Below are 20,596 nucleotides of genomic sequence, written 5' to 3' on the forward strand. Positions count from 1 at the left end.
CTAAATTCTTTTTCATACATTAATTGGACATCCAGAATGTGATCCAGGTTTAGGTTGTCTGTAGAAATCTTATAAATTTGGGAAGTTTCTTTGGTCAAAAATCATATGCGTTGTTATTTTTTTCCTTTCCTTGGTGGGTGTAATGATGTAAGTCTGAAACCTGATGCTGTTGAAGTTGTATGATTTTTTAGAAATGTAGTTGCTTGTTTGTTAAAGGAGAGCTGATTTACTTTCTCTTTCAGGTATTTTGCCCAAATCTGAAAAACACAGAGATGTAATTGTCACAGCAGAAGTTTCACCCGATTTGGATGCAGAATCTGTATGTACCTATATAAAAAGGAAATTACTCTGAAAAGATCGGTCTCGTACATAAGTAAATAATGGTCGATCATGGATAGTGCTTACTGCCTATTTATACTTGTGTGACTGTGCTTATGCTGCTTTTTAATACTTTTCTATGTATATTTGATACCTTTATTTAAACTCTGTTATTATTAGTACTGCTACCTCTACTATTCTTCTTTGATACGGGGACCTCTTTATAACGTGTGCTAGTGTCTTAGCACTTGTCTGCAGAAAAAAGGACAGCGTGCCATGGCCTTGGCTAGCTGCAATAATCTGCTCACAGCACTCGGAACTGTTAGGTCCACAGAGTGCTCTAACACTGCTGTGCTCATTCACTCAACCCTCCAGGTGCAAATAGTCCGTTTCATATGTAAGTTAACTCAGTATATCAATGGAACCACAGCCTTCAATCTCTCTTTCCCAAGGCTGTCCATATGTCTCTTAGTTTCCTGTTAGGTAGGCTTTCACGGGGGTTCCTTCAGTAGCCATCTAGAAAGGGAAAGATCTGGTGAGACACTTCATGGCGAAGGATTGATACAGCAAGTGTGGGAACAGTTTTTGGGGCTTCTGCAGTGATCTTGGAAACTAAGACTTTTAGATACTACTTCTGCTCTCGGGAAAAGATTTCATTTGTGATGTATGGGGTAAAAGCAAAGAGGATATAGAAGTATTAAACTGAATTCGATAAGTAAGTGGAGGACCGTTCTGGTTATTTAACACTACACTCCTCTGATCCTGGAAGTCCGGCTGATTTTTGAAAGCTGGGTATGGTAAGGATCAATCTCTTTGCACCCATGCTATTGATTCAGGATCACTGGTAACCAAAGACAGTGATGAAAGTACGACAAGCCAGTATGAAACCAGCTATGTTTTTTAAACTGAAAAAGATATAAGATGTATAAATGAAGATCCTGTTTGTAGAACCCAGAGAGGCTACCAACTTCTCAGCTTCTTAGGAACTTTGCAGATGTAGACCTTCTGGTGGCATGTTGGGATGGAAAGGAGGGTGGCTATTGGACATCAGATTGTTTTTAATCTACTCTTTTATCATGAGAAGGTATAACTTCAAGTCAGTAATTTGGTATTCTATCAGAAGTGAAATGTTTCTTTAAAATCAAATAATTTAAGCATTTTCTTAAACTGTCGGGACTGACCTGTTGCAAAATGAAATATAAGGATAAAATATTAAAATAGACTGTAAGGTCAAGATGAATTTGGAATTAAATGGAATTGGCTATTAAAGTAGAAATTAGCAGGACTGGCAAGATGCCTGCTATAATTTTCTTTTGAAATTCAACATATATTTCTGATTATGAGAGAGTGTGATGATTTTGTAGTACATACTATGGTGTGTATATAATATATTGGCAGATGGGAAGTCACATTTCCCTGCTGAATAACAGAAGGTATTTCTAGAATTTAAATAAACATGCAGTGGATAGTACTGTGCCAAACAAAACAGTATCAAATATTCATATATACTTCAAAGTTAGCTGCTTATATACACAACATTCATGACCTTTTGCTATCCTTTTTGCAGGCGATTTTGAACAGAGGCTTTACGTTTTCAGAGGGAGCTCAGAAACGTATTTTGTGTATTTTAGTCTGTCATAGGAATGATAAGTCCTTTACCATTAATTCCCTGTTTACCGAGTTGATAGTATGAAAGTAATATTGCATTCATTGTGTCCGCTCATTCGTGTGTGATATTGGATTTACTGTTTTCATCTTTTTCTTCACAGCAAGCCATTGACAGTGAGGTGAAAGCAGAGGTGGTACCATCAGTCACAGTAAAGGTACTGTGCCCAACTCAAACAGTAGCATTCAAATAGCCGTGGCAAATTTTAATAAACCTGTCACTTCCTGTGCATTTCACTTAGATCGTGAAAATGAGTAACATTTGGAATGACAAGTGTAATTCTTCTCCTTAGTATGACAAGGTATCATTCTAACCAGCCTCCTGCTGAAGTCAGAAAGCAATAGGGGGTTTATTTTTTTATAGACTTATCAAGAAGCAGACACAAAAACATTATTAGGATGGAATGAAGTTGTTTTTGAAGTTACAAGAATAATTTTACCAACACTTTTCGAAGGGAGTAAGTGTTTGTTTACTCGAAATGTGAAGTTTGTTGTCTTCAGCTGCTTTTTTAGTTGTCAATAAACAAAAAAAGACTTTTTTTGTAAAAAGGCTTTCATAGCTTTTGGTAGTGGGAAAAAAAGCTAGGAAAAGTTAATTTGAAAACTAACATAATTTCAGTCCTTGAGAGTTGCTGTCTGTAGCTGATTCTAATGAAAGTATGAGGGCATGTGCATGCATGTGTGTGCAAGTGTAGTTTCTCCTCGGTGTTGCCTAAAAAGGATCATGATTTTTATTTCTGAGTGAGGAATCTAGGTGGTTCTGGGAGTATCAATGGAACCTTATTTTTGAGAACCTTGCCAGTTCTCCTTCTGTCTTGAGTGAAAGGGAGGGTAACTGGACTATTCGTTGAACCAAATTCCCTTTCTCTATTGTGGTTTGCTTGTACTCGGTCCAACAGCTTTCTCTGCATTTTCGTGTGCTAAAACGATACAGGATAATTCTAATCCTGGTAAAGTTTATGACAGCTTTGCTTGAAGAAATTCAGATTAACGGCATTGGACTTTGACTCAGACTGTGAATATAAGGGTACCTTAAAATATGTAATGTAAATTTAAATTACGTCCAGAAAGGTTTGAATTTATCAGCTTTTACGTTGCGTGAGCCAATATGTTGTGTGAGTTATTAAAGAAGAAAGTATAGTGTTTATAATTGCCAAATGCAATTTTTGGAGAGTGGTTATGATTTCAGTATCGGGAACACAAGTAACTCCCATCGTTCTCCCTCATCTGCTCATTATTGTAAGGCCAATAACAAATGATATTAAAAATGAGCATGGATGTGTTTACATATTCGATCAGCTTTTTAATGATAAGACTTTATAATTCTCTATTCTTTTTTCTTGTTTATGCATCTGATACCTTTTATTGAAACAAAAATAGTAAATGTAGGTGTTATCATGCATTGAATTTTTTCCAGAATATTTTTTCCTGTGGTAAGTCCATTTAACTGATCTTCATATGTCTCCATTCTAATTAACTGCAGTTGATGAAAAAGTCCTTTTTAATTAATGGATTCAACTCTTTATTATTTGCAAGGTTATAAGCATTAGTTCTTAGGAAAGTGAGAAATAATTGTACATTATGGTTGCATGTTATGACTTGTCAGACTAACTTGAATTTTGCCACTGAATTTGACAATTTGAGAACAATTTAGATAAATTTTAAAATTAAGTATTTTCTTGAATTGGACAGCTGCAACCAATGTATGGGTATGCCTTGCATGTTTTCTGCAATCTAGGTAATGTTACTAATGAATATTATTCAGCTGTTGTAACGGTGGTCATTGTACTCAAAACATCTGCAGGCAATGCACTGTGCTTTAAAAAAACTTGCAGAATTTGGGGCACTTCTATATTTAAAACTTAATTTTAAAATTTAATTTGGCACCGATGACAAGCCTGTCAGAAAAGTTTTAATAAAATTAAATACTTTTTGGCAAAAGTTACTAGATAAGAGTATTCTTCACTGCAGGCTCCTGTGTGCAGCAGAAGGCTGAATGTAATTGGGAAATGCTCTGAAGTAGCCTTTGGCAGTAACTTTAGCTCATTTAATTGGCATAACATCTATAAGGCTATTGATTCCCTCTTCATCGCTCATCTTATTGAGATTCTGGCTTCAGAAAATGGGGCAAGGTTTACCAGATGCATGTTCAGAGGCAGATGCCATCCTTCCTTGCGAGAACTAACAGTGACAGATGGTCTGAGGGCCTGTTTGCAGCCCAAATGTATTGTCCGGTCACCACTATACTTCATTTTAAATCTGAGTTAAGGACATTTTTTTGATATCCATTGGTTTTACAGAGAAATAATTGCCTACAATAGAAGCAACTGGCGTCAACTCTGGGTTTCTGGTTAGATCAGCTCTCATAACCTAGAGTTGAGTTGTGCTGGCTATCTGGTATATTGAATTTTAGAACCAGTTTGCAGTAAAGAATCAAATAGAACTTGACTCTGAAGTTATTCAGAAGAATATGCATTGTTCTGCAGTTAAAGGAAATAATAATTTCTTTGGTTAGCTTTGTGTTTATTAGGGTTTTTTTTACTTTAGTCACCTAAAAGAAACAACATTTTATTGTACAAATGTACAAGACACTTGCAAAACATTAACATTTTAATTAACAATTTAGCATTAGTTTGTCTTGGCTTAAAATTACAAAGAATAAGAGAAATCCCCTCAGTTTTTTGTAGCCTTTCAAATTACTGTGTTCCGTTATTGGCTATAAGCAAATAAGAATTGTGAAAGGAAAATACTGGTTTCGAAGTTGAAATTTGAAGCTCTGAAACGCTGTTGCTGAGTTACTCTTTGCCTATTTTTTTTTGTACCTTTTTGCTGGTTGTGTTTGTTTCCTGCTATACAGAGATTAATTTGTTGCTTCCTCTAACTACTTGTGTATGTCACTTGGTGTAGGTAACAGTACAGAGCAGAGTGACTGCGCAGAAACCCAGCCTGGCAGTATGTGTCCAAGCCCCGTTAGCAGTGACCTGTGACCAGTTCGTCTTTGATGATTTAGGTAAATTCTTGTGATGCCATTACAGCTATTGGGTCGTATTGCTTTTTCTGAGGATGTTTGAAGGGTACAGTCTGGCCTCTGAGGGCCTTGTTGCAGATACACTGCAGTTCAAGCCGTCACAGATTTGCCTTGCCTGCACTCTGCAGCTTTTGGATACTGCTAGTGGGGGAATCACAGAATGCTATGGGGTTGGAAGGGACCTCTGGAGATCATCCAGTCCAACCCACCTGCCAAAGAAGGTCCACCCAGAGCAGATTGCACAGGAACGTGTCCAGGCGGGTTTGGAATGTCTCCAGAGAAGGAGACTCCACCACCTCTCTGGGCAGCCTCTTCCAGGGCTCTGCCACCCTCACAGGAAAGAAGTTCCTCCTCATGTTTAGGTGGAACTTCTTATGTTCAAGTTTATGCCCGTTTCCTCTTGTCCTGTTGCTGGGCGCCACTGAAAAAAGACTGGCCCCATCCTCCTGACACCCTCCCTTTAAGTATTTATAGGTGTTGATCAGATCCCCCCTCAGTCTTCTCTTCTCCAGACTAAACAGACCTAAGTCCTTCAGCCTTTCCTTGTAAGAGAGATGTTCCAGGCCCCTCATCATCTTTGTAGCCCTCTGCTGTACCCTCTCCAGCAGTTCCCTGTCCTTCTTGAACAGGGGAGCCCAGAACTGGACCCAGTGCTCCAGATGGGTCCTCCCCAGGGCAGAGCAGAGGGGGAGGATGACCTCCCTCCACCTGCTGGTCACATTCTTCTTGGTGCACCCCAGGATGCCATTGGCCTTCTTGGCCACAGGGGCACATTGCTGGCTCATGGTCATCCTGTTGTCCACCAGGATTCCCAGGTCTTTCTCCTCAGAGCTGCTCTCCAGCAGGTCAGCCCCCAACCTGTCCTGGTGCAGGGGGTTATTTCTCCCCAGGTGCAGGACCCTATGCTTGCCTTTGAATTTCATCAGGTTCCTCTCTGCCCAAGTCTCCAGCCTGTCCAGGTCTCGCTGTATGGCATCACAGCCTTCCGGTGTGTCACCACCTCTCCCAGTTTTGTGTCATCAGCAAACTTACCTATGAGGATGCTGTGGGAGACTGTGTGGAAGACTAAATAGAAAGGAATGGAGTAGCTTCCTTGATTATGGTAGGATGCATGGCAGGCGAGGAGAGGCATGGTGGCAGCTATGTGATGGAGGGAGGAAAAAAAGATAAATCAGTTATTCTGTGGTGCTTCTGCTGTGGCATTTTGTTTTGCTGGCAGTTCTGTTTATGTAGGAATGGCACTGCTGAGCTAAAAGCAGAGACAGAAAGCTTGTTTGCCCGTGGACAGTCCATACAGAGCTGGTATGCTCCCAACTTAGTGTCAGCTTTCTCCAACTCTGTTGATAAGACTGTAGGTGGGATTGCCGTGAAGACTAAGTGGAGCTGACGACCAGAGAGGTGTGTCCTGCTCCCTCAGTTGGGATGGCAGACACCATTTCTGCTCTGGAATGTGCAGTCACAGTCCCTATGGGAACAGGGCTCTACTGATGGCTGCTCTCATCTGAAAGGACAGATCGTAGGTTTTCTCAACATGGGACAGGAGCAAGGGGCCAACGGCTTTGGAAAATATTAAAATCACAATGTAAAACTGCATTTGTTTTGTTATTCTCTGTGTTCAGCGTGCTGAATTGTTTTATTGGTTAGGCTTCAATGGAGTTGTAAGGTGGAGAGACTAGTTTGTCTTTTACAAATTATGGATTTAAAAAAAATCATATCCAGTGATTTGATAAAGGAGAACTAATGGAAACAACTATCATAATTTAGTAGAATATTTCCCAAAGTGCTAGTTGCTTTGATTTGGATGCTCCTATTACTTTAATTTTGTATTGTTCTTAGAACCAGATTCATCTGAAACCGTGGTCGTGTCTGTCTTTTTGAAGGGGAATTGTTCTCCATCAGAACTAGAAGGGAATTGTGTGGTTTCATATAATACACCAACAGGTAAGCCACTGGAGATTTCAAATTCATTTGCCTTTTTTGAGGTCTTTTTCTTCACATATATCTTATAAATGTTCTTTTGAAATATGTTGAAGGCAGTAGTAATATAAATTACTATATTATTACTATTACTGTATTATTAAATGTAAAGAAATAATGTGTGTCCGAGTCAAGTCTTCAGTTTTCGTTAATATTTTATGTAGCATCATTAAGTTATGTAATTGGTCTTATAGATATAAAATCATATGCTTATGGCTTGGGGAGGAGCTGTACGAGCTTTCCTGCCCTGTCCTATCAGTTTGCCTCTCTCCTGCTCTTTAAGGGCCCAACTCTTAGAATGAAAAGTTAATTACATGTAATTATGACTGTTTAGCCTTCTGGGCTGCCACCAGATGTGACAGTAACTGCCTTCCCACAGAGGAAGAGATGTGACTAAGCGTTGGGAGGGATTATTCCTCACTTCCCTTTTCACAGTTGAACATATTCATTCTAAACAAATAAACTAACCCAAAGGAATAGAAACTAAGTTGTTCTGTTATATAATGCCCGAATGACCCTAGTGATAGAATATGTAAATTTACCCTGCTACCAATAACTGAAGACTGATTAGCTTAGTTTTCTAGCCTTGTGAATGTGTTGGGCTGCTGAGAAACTGTGTTTAGGCAGGGCTTCCCTGCTAAGCTAAATGCAGCAGAAACAAATCAAAGCGATCTGTTCTTCACTCCTTACTGCTTGGCTCTGCTCCTCCACCTCCTCCTCTGCTGTGCTCACACAATCCACTGTTATTTTTCAGCCAGATTTGCTGATTGGGTTCACTGTGCAAAGGCAGAACTGTGCCAGCACAAAGGGAAGAGTGGTGGGCTTGAGTGCCCTATCCTATGTGTACACTTTTATTTCAGCATGTAGTTCACATCACTTGTCTCTCGAAGCATTGTGTTTATGATGGTAGTCTAGGCTGTGTGAGGACTGAAATGTTTCTTTCTAGACAAAACTGAAACATATTTTTAAAGAGCTTGATCTTGCCCTCTTTAGGCATACTCTTGTAGGTGAGTGAAGAGGGCGGAAGGGAGGAGGATGGTCCTCCCTTTTTCTTGAGAGCCTGCATAAACAGCTGGTAAAACTGCAGTCCCTCTATATTGTGACTGAGTGTTTATGCCTTGGGAGTGAGATGAATCACAGAATCTTCATGGTTGGAAGGGACCTCCTGAGATCATCGAGTCCAACCATACACACACACAAAAAAACCAAAACCAACCCAACAATCTCGGGCACTAGAGCATGCCCTGAAGCACCACAGCTATACGTTTCTTAAATCCCTTCAGGGATGGCGACTCCACCACCTCCCTGGGCAGGCTGTTCCAGTGCCTGACCACTCTCTCAGTAAAGTAATTCTTCCCAATATCTGATCTAAACCTCCCCTGCCCCAACTTCAGACCATTTCCTCTGGTCCTGCCATTATTCCCTTGGGAGAAGAGTCCAACCCCCGCCTCTCTACCCCCTCCTTTCAGGGAGTTGTAGAGGGCAATGAGGTCTCCCCTCAGCCTCCTCTTCTCCAAACTAAACATGCCCAGTTGCCTCAGCCTCTCCTCCTATGACTTGTTCTCCAGACCCCTCACCAGCTTGGTGGCTCTCCTCTGGACATGCTCCAGCAGCTCCATGTCCTTCCTGTAGCGAGGGGCCCAGAACTGAACACAGCCCTCGAGGTGAGGCCTCACCAGTGCCCAGTAGAGAGGCACCATCACTGCCCTGCTCCTGCTGGCCATGCTGTTCCTGATACAGGCCAGGATGCTGTTGGCCTTCTTGGCCACCTGGTCACACTGCTGGCTCATGTTCAGCCGGCTGGCCACCAACACCCCCAGGTCCTTTTCTGCTGGGCAGGACCCAGCACAATGCTGCACCTTCATAAGTCCAACCCAGGGATGTTCCTTCAGACAGGTTTTGTGGTACGACTGCGCAGGGAGTAGACTTCTGAGTATCTTAGATCCTCTGATTTTTGAAAGCTCGCTTCTTGTTTCTCTGCTCTTGCTTCTGGGATTTTTGCTATGTGAGACCAGAGCATCAAACTTAAAGGGTATTTCTCACTGGCAAATGAATGTGTTATTTTGTTCAGGTGATACTAGTTAAACTTGTATTTTAGATGCAAAACTTGTTGGATTTTTGCAAGCCTTTTGGTTAGGGAAGTAAAAAAATCTTGCCTCTTAAGTACATTTGATTGTTTATATGCAACTGAAAAAAAATCCCCGGAAGACATAGCATCTAAAAGAATTAGGGAACCCTAGAAGAATTTTTTAAAACTTATGTTTAATGGTAGAATTTGGAAGACTTCTAAATGAAAGAGCATCTTTAAGATCTTGCTAACTTTTTTGATATTTAAATTATTAATATTAATATTAATTATTATAATTATTATGATTATTATGAGTGGTATTTGTATGAAGCAATCAAATCCTTAAGTGTAATATACTGGTAAAAAAAAACCCAAACAACTAAGTGCCTTTGTGGCTTCTTTTATCTGAATAGAGACTTTTTTCCTCTTATTTTTAAAGATACGCATATTTGTAGCCAAATCAGTCTTCAGTGTGTCTCATGGCCTGCAGCTGAAGGTTAATGAGTCACTTAGTTGGATGGGATTGCACGATTGATGGATGTGGTCTCATGTCTGTTTTTTGGCTAGTGTTATGTCTTTATGTATTGTCTACTTAACAAACGGGGCTTAAATTCTTTAAAACCTGTTGCTGCATTTTCTTTTTTTCTTATTTGAGTAGTATCTTATGTATTCTTTTTTTTTTTTTTCCTTTGTCCCGTTGCTGGCTATATGGTAGAGCTCAATCCTGAAGGTGAGTGATGGAAAAAATGCAAAGTTTGAATGGTTTCACCAGTGATAGCGTATGCTGAATAAAGCAGATTTGGAAGGGAGCCGTTATTTTACCTATTATTTCTGTACATTCTTATTGTCCTTGGCTTGATAACTCTGAAGGTGTGAATATTTGGGAAAATTGAAAGTAAATGAGGCTTAGACCTAAGATGACAATTACCCATTGGGAAGATAGGAAAGTTGTAAAGACATTTCTTGGTGAAGTATATTGCACTTTCTCCTAAGAACTTTGTGAAGCATGAAGTGCCTTGTGCATTGAGATTGGAAATGGAAAACACAATTGCATGTTCTTTACCATATTTTTAGCTATTTTTTTTCAAGTTTCAACAAGAATTTAGGCAGCTAAATTATAGCTTTTTTGGTGCAGTTGAAACAGCTCGTAAGGGTTTGTAGCTAATGCTGTGCTGTTTGAACTGAGTAACTCTGCCAATGATGTCACTGAACATCTCTCCATTCCAGTTACTATTGGAAACATCTTGTTCAAGGCTAAAAGGCTGCTTTCTAGCCAAGAGTGCCAGCAGCACAAAACTGATTGTGGTAGATACGATACTTGCAAAAGGTACGATTAAAAAGACAAAACAGGAGTGGAAAGTTGGCTTATGTCTAGGTAGACTAAAAAGAGAAAAGGGTGGTTTTGCAATGTAGTTGTGTACATGTATTGAAAAGATACACTCTTTACAGGAGATATTTTGCTAACTGTAAAAAATATATATATACATAAAGTACAAATTCCTCAGATCTTGGGGAGGGGAAAAAGGTTGCTTGTCATAGATTTAGAGATCAATTGAGAGGGTGTTCTCAGTTTTGCAGTTTTTCTAAACAGAAGTTATACATATAGATATATGTATATTTGAGTCTTGTTTTTCAATGCTTATGATCTTACAAGCGTACTAATTGAAGTAAAAAAGTGGATAACTGTGTTAATGGTTCCCTTCCTCTTCTGGTTTCTGGATATTTCAGGGGACCTTGAGGTGCCATACAGGGAATAGGTGCTTGAACCATCTCAATAGAATAATACTCTTGGTGAGAATAGAATCATAGAGTTGTCCGGGTTGGAAGGGACCTTTCAGATCATCTCGTCCAACCATCAACCTCACTCTGATCAAAACCATCACTAAACCATGTCTCTAAGCACTATGTCAGCCCAGCTTTTGAATACCTCCAGGTATTTAATACCTCAACCACTGCCCTGGGCAGCCCATTCCAAGGCTTAAGAACCCTTTCAGTGTAAAAAATTTTCCTAATATCCAATCTGAACCTCCCCTGGCGCAACTTGAGGCCATTTCCTCTTGTCTTGTAGCTGTTGTCCTATTGTCTTGTCCTATAGCTATCACTGTGTAGCAGATTTCTGCTATACAAAGTAATTTTAAAGATTACTAAAATATAGATTAAATATATAAATAAACTATATAAAAATAAATGTATATAATTTGAAAGAGTAACATTCTAAAAATGAAGATTTGGATTTTGTTTTAAGAAATTTCTACTCAAGATGAAAACCTGATGCTGAAGAGAATATTGAGGAGCACAGTAAGTGGTGTAGAATTATCTGGATCAGAATTCATTGGGGTTACTGTGAGGTGCACTGGAGTAGTTAAATCATCACCAATACCAGAAAAAGCATAAATTCTCTGAATATGTAAAATTCTAAATTAGAGATCTGAGCTTTAATATTTTTTATCATGTACATCAATGTTATGTTTCAAATATAATTAACATGACTGCATGGAAGGGAAGTCGTAACTACAGTAAATGTTAACCATTTTATTACTTTTATCAGGTAAGTGCATAGTATGCCTTTAAATAGTAGAAACTCATGAGATAAAGTTACAAAATTTCTGTTGTGTTTCAGATTAGAAGAGAATCTGAACTTTTTTCACATTTTTTTCTTTATTACAGTGCTAAAATTGTATATCGTGCAATGTATCACAGCTCTAGATGAAGTGAGAATAATTACTAGACATAACACCGAAGGATTGAGGAGGTTCTACCTCCCACACTTTGCTACTGCTCTGTGTTTCTTCTCTACCCCTTAAAATTCTGATATATTCTGAAAGCATTTCCCAGCATGAGTTTTTCACTGTATTGATAAATTTTATTGGAGCTTTTTGGTTTGGTTTTCTTATATATGTATGTTTTGGACTCAACAACTACAAATCACCCTAGTCCCGTTCTGTCCCCTCCCAAAGCCAGATGCTGTTTGATTTAGTTTTGATTTGACCTTTTTCTGAAATACTGAAAAATTATGTTTAAGATGAGGCAGACTGAGAGCAGGCTATCTAGGAAAAGCTGATTGGAAACAAGAAGAAAACCATCTTGTTTTAAATATAAAAAGATTTCAAAATCTTTTTGGCTAGTTTTGTCACTAATTTTTTCCTGTTGATAAGTCTCTATATCGAAGTTTGATAGTAAGATGTTTGTTTTATGTTGACATCAAGAAAATATTTTAATTTTCCCATCAGATGATGAAGATACAGTTGAGTGAATCATTCTGAAAGGTCATGGGCTTATTGTCAAGTAGTTTTTCAGGAATTTTCCTTGGAACCCAGGGATATCCTAATCTTGAGGACCTATCTTAAGCTTTTTGCTCGTTTTACACTGAATTTGTTTTTTACAAGCTGCTGCAGAACAGTTACTTGGAGGCATTATCAACCAGCCAAAAGAGCTAACGAATCGACATCAGAGGGATGAATCTGAGCCTGCGAGTAACATTTTTCCCATGAGATGAGTCTTAGAAATAATTTTTCATTGTAATTGATCCATGAAGCAGCGCAGAAACAAAATTGTTAGCAAAAAGCATTGCTTGGATGAGTAACAAATGGTTAAGCTCTATTTTTTATACTAACCTGCTAAGTTTACGTGATGGGTAACATCTGTGTAGCCATCAGTTTCATGACTTTTCTGTCTGTGTAATCCTTGACAGTAACTTACTTCAGTTTCTCTAAAGATCTACGTTGTTAAATTCTGCTGAGGTCAGTGTTGGGGTTAATGTTTGAGATTTGTGGGTTGTTTGGGAGAGAACGAGTGATTGTGGCTGTGACATTAATGGTATTCTCAATAAGATGAGTATTGGTGCCTATAGCGAAGCCTGTACCCAAACAAAACAAGATTTTCCTGTTAGCTGCTTCATCAGCAGATCTTCCGCAAAACCGGAAAAAAAATCTGCCTGCCCCATTGACCAAGATCTCCATTTTTTGTAGCAACAAACACTTTTACCTTTTACATTCAACATACCAGGCAATTTCTGACGTGCGATTTTAAACAATGTTTATATTTGAGCAAATTTTGGACACATACTAATGAATGCATTTTCTAAATGTCAGTGTTAAAACATCCTCTTCTCTTGCACCGTTCTGATAAAATTGCATATGAGATTAGACCCTAGTACCAAAGGAGTGGCCAGTTTGTTTGACAGCTCTGTTTTATGATGATGCAAGGAGTTGAAAGATAGAATTTAATATGCCTTTGGGTAATAATCTCTATTAGATACATTTTTTTTTTTTTTTCTAAGATGCAAACCTCTGACATGATATAGAGGTTGCATAAATATTAAAGAGTATAAAAATAAACGTATTTTTAAAAAAGATTTAATTTGGTTTTCCTGATAAAATGTACATGCTTCAATTTTGTGTTCGAAGCATCAAAAGTAATCACACAGCTGTTGTCTATGTTAAAGTAGAATTGTTTTTATAGAGCATTAAATAAAATGTTGATCTTCATTGCATAGTAATTGGTGTAAATACAGGCATGCACTGGATTTGACTAATGACTTTCCCATTCAGTTGAAAACATTCACTTGAAAAGGTAATTAAAATATACAAATTTAAAAGTGTTTTAGGAGAAAACTGTAACAGAAGTTGAGAATTTTATGTAGTTTTTGTTTTAATGTGATTAAGGAATATGTTAAAAGTATCTTGTTATACCTCTTTGAGGACAGCAGTATGAAATATCTTGAATTCAGGATATGGATATGAGAGATGAATCTATTTTTTGTCATTCTAGGAATACCAAAGGTTGCACAGTGTAACTTCAGGCTGCCTTTGCGGCTAGTTTGCTCTCCAGCCCAGCCTTCCAAAGCAGCAAACCACAAGCTGACTATCGATACCAATAAACCTCCTGTCAGTTTTCTCACCATTTTTCCAGGTAGGTTTTTAAATATGTCTAGAATAGGAAATGCATTAGGAACTCCAGCGGGAATTGTCTGTCCCTGTGAAATGAGGTAATTACCAAAGCTACTGTTAGAATGTTAAAAAAGTATATTTTGAAGGAAATGACAGCATGGTATTTCAGTAATAATCCACCTGGGCTGGCGTGTCTGTCTCTGGTAAAACTGCGGATTTCTTTGTGCAGTGGGAATGATACAGGTATCCAAAAAATCATTTTACATAAAATTGCATCAATGGTGTTGTAATGGGGAAAACATGGGCATTCATTTAAAAAAAAAAAAGATAAGGAAGGTAAAGCAAAAGTGTTAAATGTTTTATGTAAAGTGTACAGTTGCTTTGGAGGAAGTTTTGTGGAGTTCTTGATATATTGGTCTGGAGCTGATCTTATTTAATAATCTCATTAGCTTTCTTGGACCAAAAAGAAGACCTGTGCTTAGCAATATTTTCTGATGCACCAGCCTGAGATACATCGTATATTAAAGTACGATGAAGGAGAAATTAGGTGACTGGAAAAAGAAGAATGAGACCGAGTACTATGAAGTATAATGTTATGAAAATAATTTCTGCTGTAATTATGTGCTCATAATTTGGAAGAGAGAGGGAAGGTGGAAGTTACCACAGGAATGCTCTGTGGTACAATATGGTACAATCATGAGCAAACAAATAAGAACTGGGGGTGCATTAGTCAAAATGTTTCCATGCAGGAAAACTAGTATCATGTTACTATGCGCTGGCACACTGAGCGCTGGTTCCTGATATTAAAAAAAAAATTAATTCAAACTCAAAAGTGTAAAAAAAGGCTAGGAGTATTATCTGGGGATTTGAAGAGGAGAATTAAAAAAGTGACTCATTTGGCTTAATAAAACACAGGCAAAAAAGGGAATACAGTTGCCTTCAGTGAATATTTTGTGGCTGTATCATGGATCTAGATGGTTGTATTAGCGCAAGAAGAAATGAATAAACAGGGTTTATAAAGTGATTGTTAATAAGTTCAGTCTGGTAGTGATTAAGTTTCTGAACTTCAGAGGACTAAGGTTCTGGAACAGTTTTCTGAGAGCTGTATGGGCCAACAACTTTAATAAGATACTTTTAAGATGCAGCTGCATCTCTTTGAAAAGCTCAGAGTACGTTTGTCTGAGAGCAGTGAAGTAGACATGGTTGGGTTTTTTGGTAGCGTGATTTTTTTCACTTTGAGGGTAAATATATCTTTTATCTCAAAAGGATGTGCTGTGTAATACTTGAAACAGAGAAACTCTTTTCCAAACGTCTACACTTTGGGGTTTTAATCATATGCTTCCATTATGGCTAAGTCATGATGCTTTCAAAATAGAGCATTATATTTTACTTTTCAGTAATGCACCCCTAGGTTAAAAATATAACGCAAAGCATGGGCCTAATGTGTTCCAGAAGAAGGTATTAAAATCTTCTGATTACCATTCATCCCATTTTCAGTCCCATTTGGGGAAAAAAAAGCACATGCTATTTACGATGTGATCTCTGAAAGAACTTTGGATTCTTGGTGTACTAAAAACTTGTATCTTTTCTACTCCCTGTTTTGCCATATTTTTAGGGGAAGGTTGGTAGGAGAGGTGACATGGAGTGGTTTTTAAAATATGGTACTCTGAATTTGAGCCTTGTAACCTGGTATGATCCAGTACACAGAATGAAAAGAAAGTTGGGCACGCATGGACTTCTCAGAGTAGGTAGTTTTAGCAAGCTAGATGTTAGTTGTGCTCTGTGCTGAAAGCTGAAGAGAGGGTGCGCTTAAACATTTTCATGATGATTTCCACATTTTTTGCATAAATATTTAAATGAAAGGTGACCTTGCATCCAGTAAAAGGTGATAGTCTTTGGTCTGTGCACTAATCACAATTCTTTTTAGATGGTACAGAACGAACCTCTGAGAAATCTACCTTTTTTTTTCCCAGGCTGGGGAAGAATAACGTGTGGCTCAGGGCTCAGCTTCCACCTGAACGAAGGGAGGGGATACCAAAGTACTACTCATGTTCTTTACTTCTGAGCCCTAGGATGGGGAGCAGTCTCGTTTGAATTGCCTTTCCTAAAGGGTTGATACGGTGCTGGCTATGGCTTGAGGTTTGTTTGAATACCAGTGTGGAATTATAGAATGCTGTACTCAACTCCCTCTTTCAGATTTTGTTGATCCGTCGTCTGAGGATGACCAGGCAAATGTTCTGGGATTTCAGTTTTTAACTTCTTCAAAAACCACTCTTCTTGCTTCAAAAACGTCACGTAAGTGCTATTAGTATTAATGTAGAAGAGGCTTGATCATCAGTTAATAGATGTACAAAATGAGAATGTGGATCATACCAAGAAGGATAATCGCTGTGTGAGAATTAACGTAGGAGTTTCAAAGTATTGACTGACTGTTTCTTAATCCCTCCTAAGTATCCAATTATGTTACTAGGGAAGGCAGAATGTTTTATAACAAAAAAAAATTATACTCAAAATATAGGACATTACACTGACAATTCTCTGAAAAAATTGGATTTTCTTCAAGTTTTTAGCAATGTTTTTATTCATGAATTAATACTGTCATAATAATGGAGAGAAAACTGTTTTCCTCCAAGGTATTTCAACACCTGTGTTTGGAAGTAGTCATCTACTGGAATTTTTGAAAGGAACTAAAACCAGGTTTCTAACTCTCCGCTGACTTTCAGTAATCCTTGACTTTGAGTAGGCATCAGACCCTACTTACTCGCTTCCCTACATCTAAGTGAATGCCTGTCTCTATCTTTAGATGCCTCTGTATCTTTGTGAATGTAGAATTATGGATTCAATAACCTTCCTATTACGCTTCCAGAATGTCAGAACAGGCATGTAGATATGCTGTTACCTGGTCCAGTGTCTCTTGTATAGGGCAGTTTGTGAATTAAGTAGTCGGTTCCAACCACCTGTGTGTTTCAGCTCTTTAAAAAAGATTGGTTCTCTTCCTTTTGGAGAATTTATGGTCTTGCCCTGTACAGCTACACAGTTCTTTCTTGGCGTGTGCATTGGAACCACATCAGTTCAATTGTGTTTAGCATTTTCCATGCCAGAAGAGCACAAAGCCTTCATTTAATACAGCAGAGTGACAAATCGAGAAGCTAGAATACCTATTGCGCGTTCCGGAATTCAAATGGAACACTGTGTGAATGCTTTACAAAAATTGGTTTGTGTTAGAAATCAGAAGCTATTTTGTTGATGTGAAATTCTTTCAACACAAGAATAATCTACCTCACTTTTAAAAAATAGGTATTCGTGATGGGTTAATAAATACTGGTGGCATTAGCTGTGAGCTGGGAGTGTCTAAGTAATGAATGTACTTTAGCTTCTAGTGAGGCTATAACTTTTACTTCCCCCACCCCAAACCATCCAGCTAGGATGGTTAACATTAAACCATGTTTATTCACTAGCTAGGAGTGACACTTGCAGTCTTACTATAAGCTTTCCCACACTGCTCTACTGGTGAAGGTCACTTCACAAAGGAGAGTCAAAATATCTGTTCCTCTTAGTGTGACTACTCATTTCTTGTGTCTGGGAAAACCCTCCCTTAGAAAACAAATGAGTAGTTTGATGCCACCTTCCATGTTAGCAGCCTGTTTCCAGCATCCGCTTCATGCCTTGGATCGGGTTGGTTATGGAGTTTCTCAGGGGGTTTGCTTATTTGAAATGTTACCTTGTTACGGAAGAAGGTATGAATGTTATTGAAATGTTTTAAATAAGTAAAACTTGTTTAGAAAAAATGTTGTTAAAGGTCCGATACTCAAGCATAATTCAGAATATTTTTATGAACAGAAACTATCCATAATAAAATATGGATAACAATTATAACAATAATAAAATTGTTTGGTAGAATTTCATGATATTTTTTATAATTTCATGATATTAAAATGATTGTGCCTGACTGGACAGATCTTCTATGGAACTAATGATTTCAGGTGAAATTATGTATTATTTTGGAGTTCCTTATTCATGTCATTTAGCACTGTTTATACTTCGTTAAAGTGCTTATGCAGCATTATCGTTGTGGAAATGTTCTTCAAAAAGAGAATTTTATGTGTAGATAAAATAGATAGATATGTTGTTGAGGTTCAACAAGGCCAAGTGCCGGGTCCTGCCCTTGGGTCACAGCAACCCCCTGCAGCGCTCCAGGCTTGGGGCAGAGTGGCTGGAGCTGCCTGGCAGAAAAGGACCAGGGGGTGTTGGTGGACTGTGGGCTGAACAGGAGCCAGCAGTGTGCCCAGGTGGCCAAGGAGGCCACCAGCATCCAGGTTCAGTTGGGTTTCACTGCTGAAGCTGCGGACATGAACGACATCTGTTTGCACATTTGTTTTGAATTGTATTATCTAATCCTTTTGGAACAGTGTGGTAATTGAAGATGTTACTTCAGCCTGCAGGACTGCTGCAAAGAAACCCAGCCTGAAGGTCATTTTGACAGTTAATACATATTAAAAAGCAGCTTTCCCCATGTAGATTAAGGGTTTAAGGGTTTTTTTTGCTGATCTTTTAAAACTGTCTTTTCATTTAAGTGTAAAGAAGGCTTGACTGCTAATTGTGGCTGTGTTTTTTTTTTTCTGTTGACGTGGGCTTCCTAGCTGAGAAGTGAACTGAATCTTCTGGACTTCCTTCAGATAACCCACTGGCAGGACCGCTGTTCTTAATTGAGGTTGTGCTGTTGGACAACCTGTTGTAGTTTTAAAAGCCTTTGTAACCTACTGGTGCTCCACAGTCTCCTCTCATTTCTGTTGGAGAATTTTCTGAAAATCTATTGTGTAACAGCTTATTTTAACGAAAGTCTAACACGTGTTGGTTAACTGTTACAAAAGCACAGGATGAGCAGAAGCACAGATATTTCTGTAGTTTTTTCATTGTATTTCTATTTAAAGTCTGTGTTTAGTACAGCTGAGGAGTCTCAGTTTCCTACAGTTTCTAAAACTAATTTGCCTTTTTTGAGAGCTGGAAGATCATGTAAAGCAAATGACTGCAATGTTCTCTACTCAGGCCCTGGTAAAATTAGATTGTGTTTGTATTGAGCAACAAACAATGTATGGAAACTAAATATGCATTTTGGAGGAAATGAGTTTTATCCATTTAAAACCATTACTGTATTAGATATGTCAGTTATAAATGGAATGACTGTTGATTTGGCCTGAAAACATCTGAACTAATTTCCCTCAAGGAAAAATCACTTAAGGCAAAGTATGATGATACATCCAACTAAGTCCAGCCATTACGTTGTGAGTGTTTAAAAAATGGATATTAGGTTGAATGTTATATTTAGCAGATGGTGTTCTTTTCTTTTACAGGCATGTTTTTAAATAAAACTTGCTTCTTTCCTGTTACACTGTAAACAGAATTTGTCATTCTCTATTCAGTGAAATACGTGTCCTGGGAACAATGCCAGTGGTACAGTCAAACAGTCTTGAATTACTAATGTTGAGAAAACTTTAAATAAGTACATTCAAGATCTAAAGAATTCTGGTTAATTTGATTTACTGTGAACCTTGTTAACAGGGGCAAAAAAGGAACTAGTTTGTATCAAACCCCAGCAACTCTTTTTCCTTGTAACTGCATTTCTGTCTATCCCTTTGGATAATGTACTGGTAGATAAGTAATGAAAAGAAACAAGGAACTGTTGTTTGATAGTTTTTATCTGAAAAAAAATAAATTTAAAATACTGCTGTGATTTTCCCACAGTGTTTTCCTCTCAACATTTAGTTAATTCTGTTTTTCTGGAAACTGAAGAGAGGATTATACGAAAGTGAACTAGAAACAACAGAATTAAAATCTCATCCCTCTAGCTTGGTAATTTGAAATTCACCAAGATGTGATAAGTTAAATGAATTTGCTGGGACAGATAACACTGGCTAACAGGATTTGTTTTTTCCCTTCAGTTTATAGTAACACTTTCATTTCTACACTAAGCTATTTTTACAAAGCCATAGTGTATAGATGGATAAAAGTCTCCTCCTGCTAATTTTAGCTGTACCTAGAGTGAAGCATCTAGGTACATTTCATCTAGCATTTCATAGAGTGAAAGAGCTAAATATTGTTGTCTATGACTAGTTGGAGTAATACTAGGTATCTAGGAGGTAGAGACGTAATAGAAAGGTGGAATCTAAGAACTCTGTTTCTGAAAGACAGTCAAGATTTTAAGTGGATTGGAGTTGGTTTGTTACCACTGTTAGCAGATGCTTAGGATGCTGTGCTTCTGTCATGGTCCAAAGCAAATTGAGCCTCATTCCACCTCCAACCCTCAGAAAAGCTCACTAAGGGTGTGTTAGGGCAGGGAATTGTAGACAGCCTGTTGCTATGACATTATCATCCAGTAATTCTCTTGTTTCCTTATTATGGTAGTCCTTCATAGTTTTTTGCTCTTTGTGAACAGGCCCATACTCTGAAGTAAGTAGTCCTGAAGAAAGAAATACTTTCATTTTATGCTACAAAATTGCCTGTTAAAGTTAGGATAAAAGAGAGTACTGAGGACTGACATCAATAAAATAAAATTATTTCTTTAACAGTTGTGAACATGTATCTCTTATGGAAATCTCCTCTAGACTTTGGATACAATTAGCAAGTTAAATTTATGTGTTACCTAAACTATGT

The 20,596-nt window shown here is 38.1% G+C and overlaps 1 protein-coding gene across 1 annotated transcript in view; it reads left to right on the forward strand.

Moving 5' to 3' along the window:
- Nucleotides 1-20,596, forward strand: part of BBS9 (Bardet-Biedl syndrome 9) — a 327,568-nt gene that overhangs the window by 61,820 nt on the left and 245,152 nt on the right. Inside the window, exons 10-16 of the mRNA XM_074150186.1 lie at nt 243-319; nt 2,088-2,141; nt 4,891-4,993; nt 6,848-6,952; nt 9,772-9,786; nt 13,827-13,967; nt 16,142-16,240. Coding sequence (XP_074006287.1) covers nt 243-319; nt 2,088-2,141; nt 4,891-4,993; nt 6,848-6,952; nt 9,772-9,786; nt 13,827-13,967; nt 16,142-16,240 — 594 coding nt within the window. The remainder of the gene's footprint in view (nt 1-242; nt 320-2,087; nt 2,142-4,890; nt 4,994-6,847; nt 6,953-9,771; nt 9,787-13,826; nt 13,968-16,141; nt 16,241-20,596) is intronic.

Source organism: Numenius arquata, chromosome 7, assembly GCF_964106895.1.
Source record: "Numenius arquata chromosome 7, bNumArq3.hap1.1, whole genome shotgun sequence".
NCBI classification, from domain to species: domain Eukaryota; kingdom Metazoa; phylum Chordata; class Aves; order Charadriiformes; family Scolopacidae; genus Numenius; species Numenius arquata.